This window comes from Phyllobates terribilis, unplaced genomic scaffold, assembly GCF_046119375.1.
Source record: "Phyllobates terribilis strain yellow unplaced genomic scaffold, ASM4611937v1 Scaffold_1__5_contigs__length_1240528914, whole genome shotgun sequence".
NCBI lineage: Eukaryota > Metazoa > Chordata > Amphibia > Anura > Dendrobatidae > Phyllobates > Phyllobates terribilis.
Window position 1 is genome coordinate 803305490 of NW_027362761.1, and position 13798 is coordinate 803319287.

The 13798-nt window shown below is 45.2% G+C and overlaps 1 protein-coding gene and 1 non-coding gene across 2 annotated transcripts; both read left to right on the forward strand.

Moving 5' to 3' along the window:
- The first annotated feature begins 5641 nt into the window (after positions 1-5641).
- Positions 5642-9654, forward strand: LOC141157419 (uncharacterized). The gene is made up of 2 exons (XM_073644707.1): positions 5642-7159; positions 9568-9654. Exons 1-2 carry the CDS (start codon positions 5642-5644, stop codon positions 9652-9654), a joined length of 1605 nt encoding a protein of 534 aa, XP_073500808.1.
- On the forward strand, positions 8955-9026 carry TRNAA-CGC (transfer RNA alanine (anticodon CGC)). Its single transcript has one exon. It is a non-coding gene; the product is annotated as a tRNA-Ala (tRNA).
- Positions 9655-13798: the final 4144 nt, after the last annotated feature.

Here is a 13798-nt window from a genome sequence, read left to right on the forward strand (position 1 = left end):
TACCAAGCAATGGTAGAACCAGCCTATTCAGACAGTAGGCCCACCATTTTGACAGCCCGGGGGGTGGTTGATGTACGCCATGGGAGGGTGCCCGTTCGCATAATAAATATCGGGAAGAGGGAAGTGTACCTACCCCGGTATGCCACGCTAGCCAAATTATACACCATCAACCAAAATTCTATACAGTCTGTGGAACCCTTGCCTCCATCTCACCCGGAGGAAGGTAACGGCTCTAAGAAAATAATGGAGGATTGGTGTCAGCAACTACATTTGGGTACTGACTCCACTCCCTCCCATCAGAAACAGGGAGTCTATCGGGTGGTTCAAGAGTACGAGAGAGTGTTTAGTAAACACCCGTTAGACTTCGGGCGAGTCAAGGGGGTGGAACACCACATCCCCACGGGAGACCATCCTCCCATAAAAGAGAGGTATCGACCCGTACCCCCTGCGCACTACCAACACGCCAAGGGGATGCTTAGAGACATGAAGGAGGCTGGGGTAATCAAGGATAGCTGTAGCCCCTGGGCAGCCCCACTAGTCTTAGTCAAAAAGAAAGACAACACCATGAGAATGTGTGTAGATTACCGGAAAATCAACCGAATCACACACAAGGACGCGTACCCCTTACCAAGGATAGCGGAGTCTTTGGCTGCTTTAAAATCTGCTAACTTCTTCTCTACCTTGGATCTCACTAGCGGGTACTGGCAGGTTCCTGTAGCAGAGGCGGACCGGGAGAAGACCGCATTCACCACCCCGATGGGACTTAGCGAGTTTACTTGTATGCCGTTCGGACTCTGCAATGCACCAGGGACCTTCCAACGATTAATGGAGTGCTGTCTGGGACACAGAAACTTCGAGACGGTCCTGCTGTACCTGGACGATGTCATCGTATATTCCAAGACTTATGAGGACCACCTGAAACACCTGGCGGAAGTGTTCGAAGCCCTGGCAAGTTATGGCCTGAAGGTGAAACCCTCTAAGTGTCACCTCCTGAAGCCAAAGGTGCAGTACCTGGGACACGTGGTGAGTGCTGACGGAGTGGCTCCCGACCCTGATAAGATCACCGCAATTAAGGAATGGCCAAGCCCCTCCAGCGTAAAGGAAGTGAGGCAGTTCCTCGGGTTGGTAGGCTACTACCGAAGGTTTATTCCCGGTTTCACCAGAAAGGCAGCTCCTATGCAGGACCTCCTGATAGGCCAGTCCAGGAAGGCCAAGAACCAGAAGCCACCCTTCAGATGGGAGAAGCTGGAAGAAGAGTCCTTCCGCCAGCTGAAGATGGCCCTCACGGGGGATGAAATCCTGGCATACCCTGATTATAGCCAGCCCTTTATCCTCTACACCGACGCCAGTAACATCAGGCTAGGAGCCGTACTGTCCCAGATTCAGCAGGGGAAAGAACGGGTAATTGCTTTCGCCAGCCGAAAACTGCGACCCACCGAAAGAAACCCTGAAAATTACAGCTCATTTAAGCTAGAGTTCCTGGCAGTGGTGTGGGCAGTCACCGAACGCTTTAAGCACTACCTCGCTTCTTCCCGGTTCACCGTGTACACGGATAACAACCCGTTGACACACCTGGACACAGCAAGACTCGGTGCCCTAGAGCAGAGATGGATGGCCCGTTTGTCAAACTATGAGTTTACAATCAAATACCGGGCAGGACGCTCCAATACCAATGCGGACGCCCTGTCCAGGATGCCAAATCTACCGGACGTAGGGGAAGACTCAGAGGGACTGGAAGAAGTTGAACTCCCCGCATTCCACCGTCATGGGACTATCCAGTATTCCCACCGTGTAAGGAGTAAATCCGCTACGTTCAACCCTTTACCTCATTACAACTGGGCGGAGACGCAAGACAGTGACCCTGCCGTCCGACTGGTAAAGGAGATGCTGACTCGGCCAGATGCACGCCTTGACCCAGACGCTCCGGAGGAAGCCAAGCAACTGTGGGCTGAGAAGAGTCGACTGTTCCTTTATAAGGGGAAGTTGTGCCGCAGAATGGTTAACTCCCGGACGCATGATTTAATCTGGCAAGTAGTGGTGCCAAGAAGAGACGCAGCTATGGTGATGGAGGCATACCACGACGGAGCTGGGCACTTCGGATGGAAGAAGCTGGAGTTCCTGCTGCGCGGGCGGTTCCATTGGGTGGGCATGAGAGGAACCATCGAGAGGTGGTGCAGAGACTGTGGCCCGTGCAACCTAAGAAGGAAGGACCGTGCCAGCCAGAAGACTCCCCTGCAGTCCATCGTCACCCGGCAGCCGTTGGAACTGGTAGCCTTGGATCATGTAAAACTGACCCCAAGCAGAAGTGGCTACGTCTACGCACTAACCATCGTGGATCACTACTCCCGGTTCTTGGTTGTCGTCCCCGTCAAGGACTTAACAGCTCGAACAGCAGCTAGAGCCTTCCAGCAGCATTTCTGCCGTCCACACGGGTACCCGGACCAAGTGTTGACGGATCAGGGACCTGCCTTTGAAGCGGAGGTCTTCCAAGAATTCTGCACTCTGTATGGCTGCCGGAAGATAAGGACGACACCCTATCATCCGCAAACTAATGGACTTTGTGAGAAAATGAACCAGGTGGTGATAGATCTTCTAAAAACATTGCCCCTGGAAGAACGCAGTCTGTGGCCCGAGAGGTTGCCCGACCTAGTGGACCTATACAACCACATCCCGGTAGGTTCCACTAACTGTACCCCGGCTTACCTGATGAGGGCAAGACCTGGTAAGCTACCTGTTGACCTGGAGATGGGAGTCCTGACACCCGAGGACACTTCACCAGAAGCAGACTGGGACACAGAGAGGCAGCAGCAGTACCGGAAAGTACAGGAGAGCGTGGAGCGTAGTCTCTGTCAAGCTAGGGAAAGACAAGAGAAAACTTACAACCAGTATGCTCCCACTGTTCCCCTGGTGCCCGGAGAGCAGGTCTTGAAGAGGAAAAGACGGCTCCATAAGTTGGACGACCAGTGGGAGAAGGACCCGTACACCGTACTGCCCTCAAGCCACGACAACCCGAAGGTCTGTACCATCAGCAAAGACGGAGGGGAAACCACAACCATTGTATCCCGGGATCACCTGAAGAAGTGTCCCGAACAGCTACGGAACCCTGAAGAGGAACAAGAAGACCCTCGACCCGTAGAGGAAGGGAAAGATATGGTTAGTACTGTGCTCGGAGACTTTCCTCGGTCCTGGACTCAAGTCAATGGTGCAGTTGTGGTACCCGTCCTCACGTTCCTCCAACCAGAATCCCAAGTACTTACAGAGCAACCGGTAGAGCTGGAAGAACAGCCGGTCCAGGAGGCAGAAGACTCCACACAAGCAGACCAGGAGGATCAACCCTCTGCTTATAGTGAGCCTGCCATACCCCTAGTGAGCCAAAGGGTCCGTAGACGGCTGCCCAGTTTACCCTTGACAGCTCCTATACCCTGTAGCTCAGGACCAGTCAACCAGCTTCGTAGGTCCACTAGGGTCACTAGAGGCCAGCTGCCCGTACGGTGGAGGATCTAAGTGTTTAAGTTATTTTATTAATGTTTATCTGTTATTGTTGCTTGTGTATAATTTTGTGTTTCTAGTTATTTACAGGAGTCTTTGGTGGATTTACCGGGAATCCTTTGTGTATAGTTGGAGCGTAACCCAGGACGGACTGAAAGACTGTTAAGGACTCGGGGCAGGACAGACCCCTACCTGGTTACGTCTCCCTGTTTTGGTGAAATGGACACCTTTGTTTTCTTCAAAGACTGCACCCGGTTGCGGACACACCGTGACCATCTTTATGTGTTTCCTTATTGTATTTTATTGTTGTTGTTATACCCTGTTATGTTTTTGTAAAATATGTTTAGTCCAGGAGTACTAAATTTCACTAGGGGGGAATGTGGCACCCCAGGGGTCTGGTCTCCACAATAATAGCAATATTATGTCTGAGAGCAGGTGGGAGGTCTCTTGGTCAGGGATCTTATGCATGCCACACCTCCTGCCCAGTCCTGGGAGGGGAAGAACTTCCCCTATAAAAACCTGGGGCTGAGGCAGGGTTGAGAGAGAGAGAGAACAAGAGTAGAGAAGAGAAGCAGCATAGGAAGAAACAACAGGAGCTCTGTGGGAGCAGTGCTACAAGGAGTCAGGGGCTGGCAGCTGCAGAGCTCGCCCTGACTGAGAAGTTATCACCGGACCCGGAGTCCGAGGCTGTGGGGACTAATCCTTACCCAGCAGCAGAAACCGACCGGCAGGGGATTGCAGGTCCTCTGGCCCAGAAACCCGAAGGCACGGTCACACGCGTGGGACCAGCACCGCCATCGTGGAGCGGAAGCCATTAGAAGGCCCCGAGTCACCGGCCATACGGGTGAGCACCACACGGTACACTCAGGGACGTGGGCTACTTTTACCCGCCTCTAGCAAGGTAGCCAGAAGAGTACAGTTAGCTGGGAAGGCCTACAACTCCGCCTGGCCAGGGGAGATCCCATCTGCTCAAGGACTGACCAGGCCCCGATCGCTAGCAAGTACTCCGGGAGGGTCTATCTTTGTCACCAGTAAAGACCCTGAACTACACGCATCGTCTCTGAGTGGTTCCTGCTACCCCCATCATCCACGTCGGCTGCCCTGAGGCCATACCCCTCCCGTTGGGGGTTATACCATCCCCGCTGCACCATCCTTCCACCGGCCTCAGCGGTCTGCCCTGCAGCGGCAGCTCCAAAGCTGCATTCAACGGGTGGCGTAGTCATCCAACATCTACTGCTAATAGACTCGCCACTTAGTTTGACTCCCTGGGCACGGACCGGGTCACCGCCACGAGACTACTACCCCCATCTGATCCGGCTCCGGGTAAGCCCCCGTGCACGCGATGCCGCACGACACAGAAGGCCCAGGGGCGCGTCATACCGACAAAACACCTTGCTAAACCAGAGTATCCGTTCCAACGATTGCAAGTTGATCATATCACTCTCCCTAAAGCAGGACGATATGAATACTGCTTAGTGGTAGTGGATATGTTTTCCAGCTGGCCAGAAGCATTCGCCGTTCCAAACATGACTGCCAAGACTACCGCCAAGAAGCTAGTCTCTGAAGTTGTTTGCCAGTATGGAGTCCCAGAAGTCATCGAAAGTGATCAAGGACCAGCCTTTTCCTCATGCGTATATCAAGAAATACTTACCATGATCGGATCAACAGTGGCGTTACATACTCCTTACCATCCACAGTCAAGTGGCAAGGTGGAGAGATTAAATGCCACACTGAAAAGGCAATTGACCAAAATGATGCAGGAGACTACGGCCCAGTGGCCTGAGCTCCTTCTCATTGCACTATATCACATACGCACCACCCCCATAGGGAAACACAAACTGTCACCCTAGGAGATACTATTTGGGTCACAACCAGCTATAGCTAGATTTACCCCGCAACAATTATCAGAAGAAACAGATCATGTTGTGCAGTATGTGATTCAGCTTGCCAAAGCCTTAACTAACACCCATGCGTTAGTATCATCTTCTACTCCAGATCCAGCTGATGCAGAAAGTTGTCATACCCTCAAACCCGGAGATTACGTGTATGTGAACAAGCATGTTTGGAAACACGGACTAGAACCATTGTATGACGGACCATACCAAGTGCTCCTGACGACCCCAACAGCAGTAAAATTTGAAGGGAAGTCAGCATGGATCCATGTTTCACACTGCAAACGTCAACCATCCTGAGATGTTTTATGATAATATGCATGGTTAGATTAGTCAATACCTGGAATAGTCTACAACAGAGTACTGACCCTTTTAATAACAAGTTCATTACTCACCACCAGATTTTAGTACAAGAATTGAGTCAATTAGAGAACAACCAGATCAGTGACTGTTGGATATGTACTCACTCACCAGTTTCAGCCGCTAGTATGTCTTTTCTGGCAGTCCCAGTCACTCTGGAAGAATTACTAAACTGGCCTAATTGTAGCGACGCCCTTGCTAATAACGCTACTAAGTTTAGTAGATTATGGAACACCACTGTAGGTATACCAGTAGTTGGGTGGGTGGATCTCCCCTGGTGGCAAGGAGATCTTACTGCCACTAGTAAACACCTGCAATTTCTTGCCCTTAACGGAAACAAGTGGGTGCCCAAAAACAAGTCTTCCTTGACTAATTTAGGCTTCATACCAACTGAAGGTCTACAAATCAGTTTTAATGCTACCTCTAGTACGGCAGATGCTTTTAAACCGTCATTGTTGGAAAGATACATTCATAATCACTCATGGGTACATGCAAATCTGTTTATAAAAGGTACCAATGACACATGTTATAAAATATCCGGTAACATCCCTTGCAATGAATTTTCTGAATTTAAGTCTAGTGATCCAACATGTGGCAATCCGGATGTTGGATATTGTAGCCCCCTGGGACAAATGCCTTCATGGTGTATGTTATCAAATAACACAGTTTTTATCGATTTGGTACATAAATTAGTATTACAGCACTCTGCTTTATGGCATCTGTCATCAGCCACATATTGGGTTTGTGGGAATAATGCATACAAATGGCTCCCAGTCAGAGTAGGGGGGACTTGTACGTTGGCCCGGCTAACTCCAGCCACTTATCTTATTCCCCATAGTAAAGTAGATATGAGAGCCATCCCTCTTCATACCATCTATAAACGTGCTAAGGACAATACCCCATGCCCATCAGGAAGACCTCATTTAGTACAAATGAGTATACCCAATAAGATAGCCAGTACTGTCTTCCTCTACCCTATGGTTACACAAATGTGGGACAAATTGGTGGAAGTCACTGATTACTTAGATGACCAGATTTGGAGTATATTGGAAGTAATTAATACTACTGTTGCGGTGCAGAATCAACTTATTATAGTAGCTAATCAACATACTTTAGTGCTGGACTATTTGACAGCAGCTCAAGGAGGGATGTGTCAAGTTATAGGCCCAGCCTGTTGTCACTATATTGACCCCGACTCTACCATACGGTTAAAGACTAAAATGGAAGACATTAGGAAACTCAGGGAAGAATATAATAAACATAATGAATTGACCAAAGACAGTTGGTGGTCTGATACATTTTCCTTTTTAAATCCTGCTAATTCGTTTAAAGGGATTGGTGGATGGATTGCTGGAATATTACAAGGAGTGTTGCATATTGCTGCTTGCATCTTGTTAATATATGTTTTACTAAAACTAGTCTTTTATTGTATACCAATTTGCATGAGGAAAACCTGCCAGTCATCAGAGAGCAAGGAGGACGCTGTTAACCGACATCCAGTGCTACTGTACACGGACCTCCCAGATGTGACAAGCATTGAGGACCTGGATGACAAGGGAATGATGACCTTTACCCGATTACCCCGACCAACCTCACGTGTGAATATCAGAGCTTTATGATTATATCAACGGACAAGGGGGGATGGACATGCCGCGACAGCCTCAATTGGTAACAAGGGCACTAATTGAGTGAAGACTAATGTCCCTCAGGCTCAAACCATGACCCTGGGATAGCATCTCTATTGTTGATAATAACATATTTTTTAGGGGGGAAATGTAAAAGACATATTGATATTCATGCTATGGCAACTCCATTTTGTCTGCTTGCTTCAAAATCATGCTATTATACTCTTTGCATAACCTACATTCTTTCCTTCTTTCTTCTTGATTCACACGCAACTTTCCGACACTAACCTTTTCTCTCAGGAACATTCTATGAGACACCTTGCTCCTGTTATCTAGCTAGTCTGAGCCGGTATGTACGACCTTGTAACTTTCCACCATGTAGAGAACTAACAATAATATGACCATATGTGTATTTCCGTAATAATTGTACTAACATTGGTTCAAGCTTGTAGTATGGCTGAGGATGATTGGATATTAATAAACTCAAAACAATATAAAATGCTAAGTAGAAATAAAAGGGGATAGAGATTCTTAAATCCCCCAATACAGAGCTTTGCCCCCGTCTGGTTTTCTATTGGATTGTAATCAACCTTGTAACATAATAATTTAACACTCACTTGGTCAACCGTGAAGGGTCATTACTGCCCTCCCTCAACAGTAGAGAGCATGCTTCGCATGTATGAAGTCCTGCGTTCAATCCCCAGCATCTTCAACCTTTTTCAAATATGGCAGCAAATGGTTGGCTAACACACTCAAGCTTAGTGGCAAGACTCCCAAGGAATTTGTGTCACTTAAACCGCTTTTCTTTGGCATTTCACGTAGCAGGAATAGGCTTTTTCCCTTCCAGATTTTAAAGACTGCATACAACCCTACGGCATGGACAACACTTTACCACTCAGTAAAGTGACATAAATGGGAACTGTACTTTCAACCAACTTTGCTTACATCAATAGTACAGGCGAATATAAATAACTTTGTAATATATATTATCAAAGAAATTGGCTTTTTCTCCACTTAACAGCTAATGTTTTCTCTACCCCTGCCTTCTGGATTCACCATCCACTGTGAAAAAAAAGCTCAATTTCATTGTGATCGAAAAGAAAACATTCCACCAACACACCGTGGTGTTCCTTTACAAAGCCTCCTATACTTTCTGGCGATGGGAAGGAGGAGGAAGAGTGAGGAGCAATGTGAGAAAACAGGCAGAAAGACCCACGGAAACATTGTGCTGAGCTTAATCACAAGTCTTTTACCGTAACCCAGAGCTGGATTCACATCTACACTGATTACTATTGCTCTATAATTTACTCCACACTTCGGCTCCTTTGGTCTGTGCGCTGAGGAATGAAGTCCAGGAAACCTACACTGGATCTTAAATTGGGGAGGTAGCTCAGTGGTAGAATGCACGCTTTCCATGTGTGAGGCTCTGGGTTCAATCCCTGGCATCTCCATGGCTTTTATTCATGTGCAAGCAATATACTTCCAAATGTCGCCCACTTTTTCTTAGCATTATTTTGTTTCTGAAGTCGCTGTGTCAAATCAGTACTTGTGTGCGCTCTGCTCTACTCTACTCTGCTCACAGACTTTTGGGGATGTAGCTCAGTGGTAGAGCGCATGCTTCGCATGTATGAGGTCCTGGGTTCAATCCCCAGCATCTCCAACCTTTTTCAAATATGGCAGCAAATGCTTGGCTAACACACTCAAGCTTAGTGGCAAGACTCCCAAGGAATTTCTGTCACTTAAACTGCTTTTCTTTGGCATTTCACGTAGCAGGAATAGGCTTTTTCTCTTCCAGATTTTAAAGACTGCATACAACCCTACGGCATGGGCAACATTTTACCACTCAGTAAAGTGACTTAATATTGCTAGACAACAGTGCTAAAAAGACATATACTTACGTTCCGGACTGGTGCCATACTATCCATCTTGATGCTTTGTTTCCCATCAATCATGTCACATTATTATGTATGGCCCCTTTATTTCTGTCATATGACTGCTGCAGTATGGTATAACACCTTGTATGGGAAAGCTGCTTTTCAATTGGAGTAAGCTAATGACTGGTCTGGTCACATGATCCGCCATCAGCAGCCATTGTGCGGACAGAAAATCTTCTCAGCTTGTTAGGAATGTTGAACTAACAGAAAAAAATGTCTTACATCTTGTATTTTCTGTATTTTTACATTATGTTGTGATCATGAAAGTTTAGCAGCAATTTTCCAAAGAATTTTCAGAAACCTAATGCTGGACATGTTAATCAGAGAATCTACATCGTGATGTTCTGTATTTAGAGAATCTCGAAAGCATACACAAACTCCAAGTCAGGGCATCTCCAGGTTTAAGTGAGCGACTTTATATTTGTTTTTGATTTTTCCTCACCTTCCAAGAGATACAGTATAACTTTCTTATTTCCACGTTGATATAGTTGCATGAGCTATTGTTTTGGTTATTAACATTATGACTTTTTAATATCTTATTATTCCATTCTTGGGAGGGGGTGAAGTGTTTTTGACAGCCTATGTATTAACCTCCCTCCCACCCCACCCCACACATACACCGTATATCAAAAAACTGCACCCTAATAGTATTAAAAATAGTGTTTCGTAAGTTTGTTAATCCTAAAGTTGCTTCACATAAACTAATGCAAAATGTAACGAAAAAATTTTTAATTCTTTTCAATAAAATGTTATTTTAGCCCCAAACATTTAGGAAAAAAAATCTTGAATTTTTTTCAGAGTATGGAAATCCCCTATGAGTTCAATTCAAAGTATTAATGGCATACAATACTTTTGAAAAGCAGCAAAATTTTTGCACAACAATGAATTACAAAAAAAAATTGCAACTTTTAGCATATACCCAGTAATTTCGGACAGTTCCTCCAAAAGGGGCAGAGCTGGATGGGGCCTGGCTACGCCCACTTTTCAAATTCATCAATAGAGGTGGTGTTCTCCAGTAAAGGACTGGAGTAACAGTTTTGGTGAAGCGCATGCCACTCATGAGTTGCGCCAAAATCAGTAAGTTGTATGCACCGCTTAAATTATTTCAGGTCATCGTATTTCTGCACAAACTTCATCAAGACTGGAGTACGAGACGCCAGTCTTTATGAATTGGGGCCTACATGTTGTGGGATACTACTGCTTGAGTGCATGTCCCAGCTCAGAAAGTAAGGAGTGCCAACATAGTACCAATTCTGCTAGAATAGTTTCATGTTGCACTTGCAGGGACACTGAGCTATTAGTTCCAATTAAAAGCTACCATTCCCAGAAGTTATAATTTTTGGAAACTATAGCACTCAAGACATTTACCAAGGGGTATATTGATTATGTTTAGTCCATGTCTTCACATAATTCCGTGGCAGATGACAAAGTGATGGTTAACACTTTTATCCCAGTTAGGGTTGGTTAATTTTTTCGATGTTGACTGTGTGGTATAAGTGATATATTAACTTTATTCTGTGGGTCAATGTGTTACGAGATACCAAATTTATGTTGTATTTACATTTTACTTGCACAAGAAAAATAATTTGTAGAAAAACTCAACCATTTTATTTTCATGATGTGAGCTGTTGGAGACCTTGCTTTATAAAGGACTAGTTATACGTTTTATTGGTACCACTTTGGGGTGTATGATTTTTTTGATTGCTTTTTATTACATCTTTTGTGAAACAATGACAATCAGCTACTGACTTATTTGTTTTTAAATAAATAGTATTTTTATTTGAGTATTGGTCCTTCCAGACACTGATAAAAATCAACTATAAATGTTTGGAAATTTATACTGTATTTTTCAGACTTTAAGACGCATTTTTTCCTCCAAAATTTTGTAGGAAAGTGGGGGTGCATGTTATAGTCCAGATATATCTTATAGTGTGGCTGTAGGGCGGAGGGGCAGCAGATCTAAATTTGCAAAGACAAAATAAGCAACATTCCAGAAATATCACTCACTTTGCTGGTACAGCACCAAATCCATGGAGATAAAAAAAAAAAAAAAGCCAAGATGTGCACATACCCTAAGGCCCCTTTCACACATGCATGCTTCTGGTACATGTGATGTAATTTTTCACACATACACCCATTATAATCTATGGGGCGGCACACATACCCCTGTTTTCACACAGACCGTGCATCCGCTTTTTTTCCCCAGCAGCATGGTTGACAATACATACCACACACAGATGATTTATAACAGCCATATGCATTCCATGCAACATGTACTGGAATAGAAATTACAGATGTTTAGGTGTCAAAGATATAGATATCCACGAGATATTTGTGCCTTGAGTGTGTAGCTCACTGTACATGGATTAACTTACTTCACTTTTCATTTAAGTCCTCCCCTTCATTTTTATATGTTATTGGACCCTTCCCAGCCTAAAAATACCAGCCCACGGCTGCCCCAGAAGTGGCGCATCACATTGGATGCACCAATTCTGGTGCTTCACCTTCGTCGCTCTTCCAGATTGCCACGACACCATGGCACATGGGATTGATGTGAGCTGTTATTTGTCAAAAAAACTAAACAGCTGACAAGCCCTGGGGTTAGCTATGGAGAGGTGTCCATTACCCACCCCCATTACTAACCCAGTAATCAAAATTTTTTTATTTATTTTTTATTATTAAAATAAACACTCCCCAACACATGTCTGATGTAGTCCAGGAAATCCAACATAGTCTACAAATGGAAATCTAAAATACAGAGAGAAACAATACACTGTCCCTCATTCACTAAATTACAAAAAAAAAAGTTCCCACACAGGTCCAACATAGTCCAGAGCTTCCCACACAGTTCCTCGAATTCAGCTCACGCAGCGCTCAGCGAGACCCGGCGGCTAAACCGCAGCAAAGTTAGCGTTATTCACAGTCCCCGGGTCTCGCTGAGCACAGTGTGAGCCGGATTCGGGGAATGTCGTGGTAAGTGTTGGACTACATTGGACTTGAGTACGAGTTATTTTTTTTCTTACTGTATCTTGTTCACCAATTTGTGTTTATTTCTATATTTTTATGTTTATCGGGTTTTTATTTGTGGACTTCCATCGGACCTGCATAGGTTTTTTTTTTTTTTTTAGAAATTGGTTAATCAGTGAAAGTGTGGGAGAGTTTTTTTTTTAAAGTAGTGTGAGCGTTTTTTTAATTACTGGGTTAGTAATGGGGGGGGGGGGGGGTTTTACAAACACTACAGCTTGATGCCAGCTGTGTTTGACAATTCACAGCTGACATCAAGCACCCATTACCTTGACTGCCACCACACCGGAATTAGCACATTAATGTGATGTGCCACTTCTGAGGTGACTGCGGGCTGGTATTTTTAGTCTGGGAAGGTCTCAATAACCATGGACCATCCCAGCCTGATAGATATCAACTCACAGCGGTCTGCTTCACCTTTGCTGGTTATCAAAAATGGGGAAACAGTTTATTTTTTTAATTTATTTGCTTAATCCATCCACCGTAAGACAGACAGACACACACACACACACACACACGACACCTATTTATCTCAAAGATGTGCAAAGATAGATATCCTAACACCTAAATATCAACACAGACACCCAACACTGATAACAGATACTGGTTTTCCAGTACTAGTAAAATCAGGACGTCTGAAGAGGGCCTTAAGATAGCATTCTGTTTTTTTTTTTTTTTCTCTTCTCTGGACACAGGGTTTATTGGGATCACTATACACAGCAAGCTTCTTTTATATAGTGTGGGTCACTATGATCACAATCCAAACTGAGAAGAAGCCATTAGTTGCATCTCAGATCGTTGGCTACAGAGTTGCCTCCCTGCAAGGACAGATGAGCCATGTCCTTCGCATAGAAAGGGTTAAATTACACCTATTGTGTGAATGGTGGACAGCACTAGACACAAGTTACTGAGCTGTGATTGAGAACACAGCAACAATGATAGCCAGGAAAGCAGAACACCACAGAGGCATGATCAGACAAGCGGACTTCTATGCTTCAGAGAACTGACACTACTCCTCACAGAACTACAGTATGTGGACTGTAATATACCATGGAAGCAAAGAAACTGCTTCCACAGGAACATTCAGTCCTGTAGATATTTGGTGGTCCCAGAATAACATCATATTAAGTAAAATCTGTGTCAGGCCCAAGTCAATACTGAGCCTTTCAACTTGGATTAGAATACTGGACATTGCAACTAGAGATGAGCGAAATTGGACTACGGCCCAGCATACACGTCAATGATACCTAACAACTAAACGGGAGGCCCGCGAATAGCCTACCTTCTGGCATCCACAGTGCAGCTTTTGATTAGTCACGATGTGACACACTGATGACTTCACACCAGCCCTGAAATCAAATACCGCATCAGGGACATTGGAAGGTAAGAAATTCACGGGCCTCCAGTCTGTCAGGTACCACTGACATGGACACTGGACTGTAGACCCACGAATCATTCCGCTCATCTCTAGTTG

Bases quoted from the DNA above. Each gene is read 5' to 3' on its own strand.
- LOC141157419 (XM_073644707.1), top strand. From the start codon at position 5,642: ATGGATCCATGTTTCACACTGCAAACGTCAACCATCCTGAGATGTTTT. The intron at 7,160-9,567 runs GTCTTTTATTGT...TGATCATGAAAG, and splicing joins TATATGTTTTACTAAAACTA to TTTAGCAGCAATTTTCCAAA.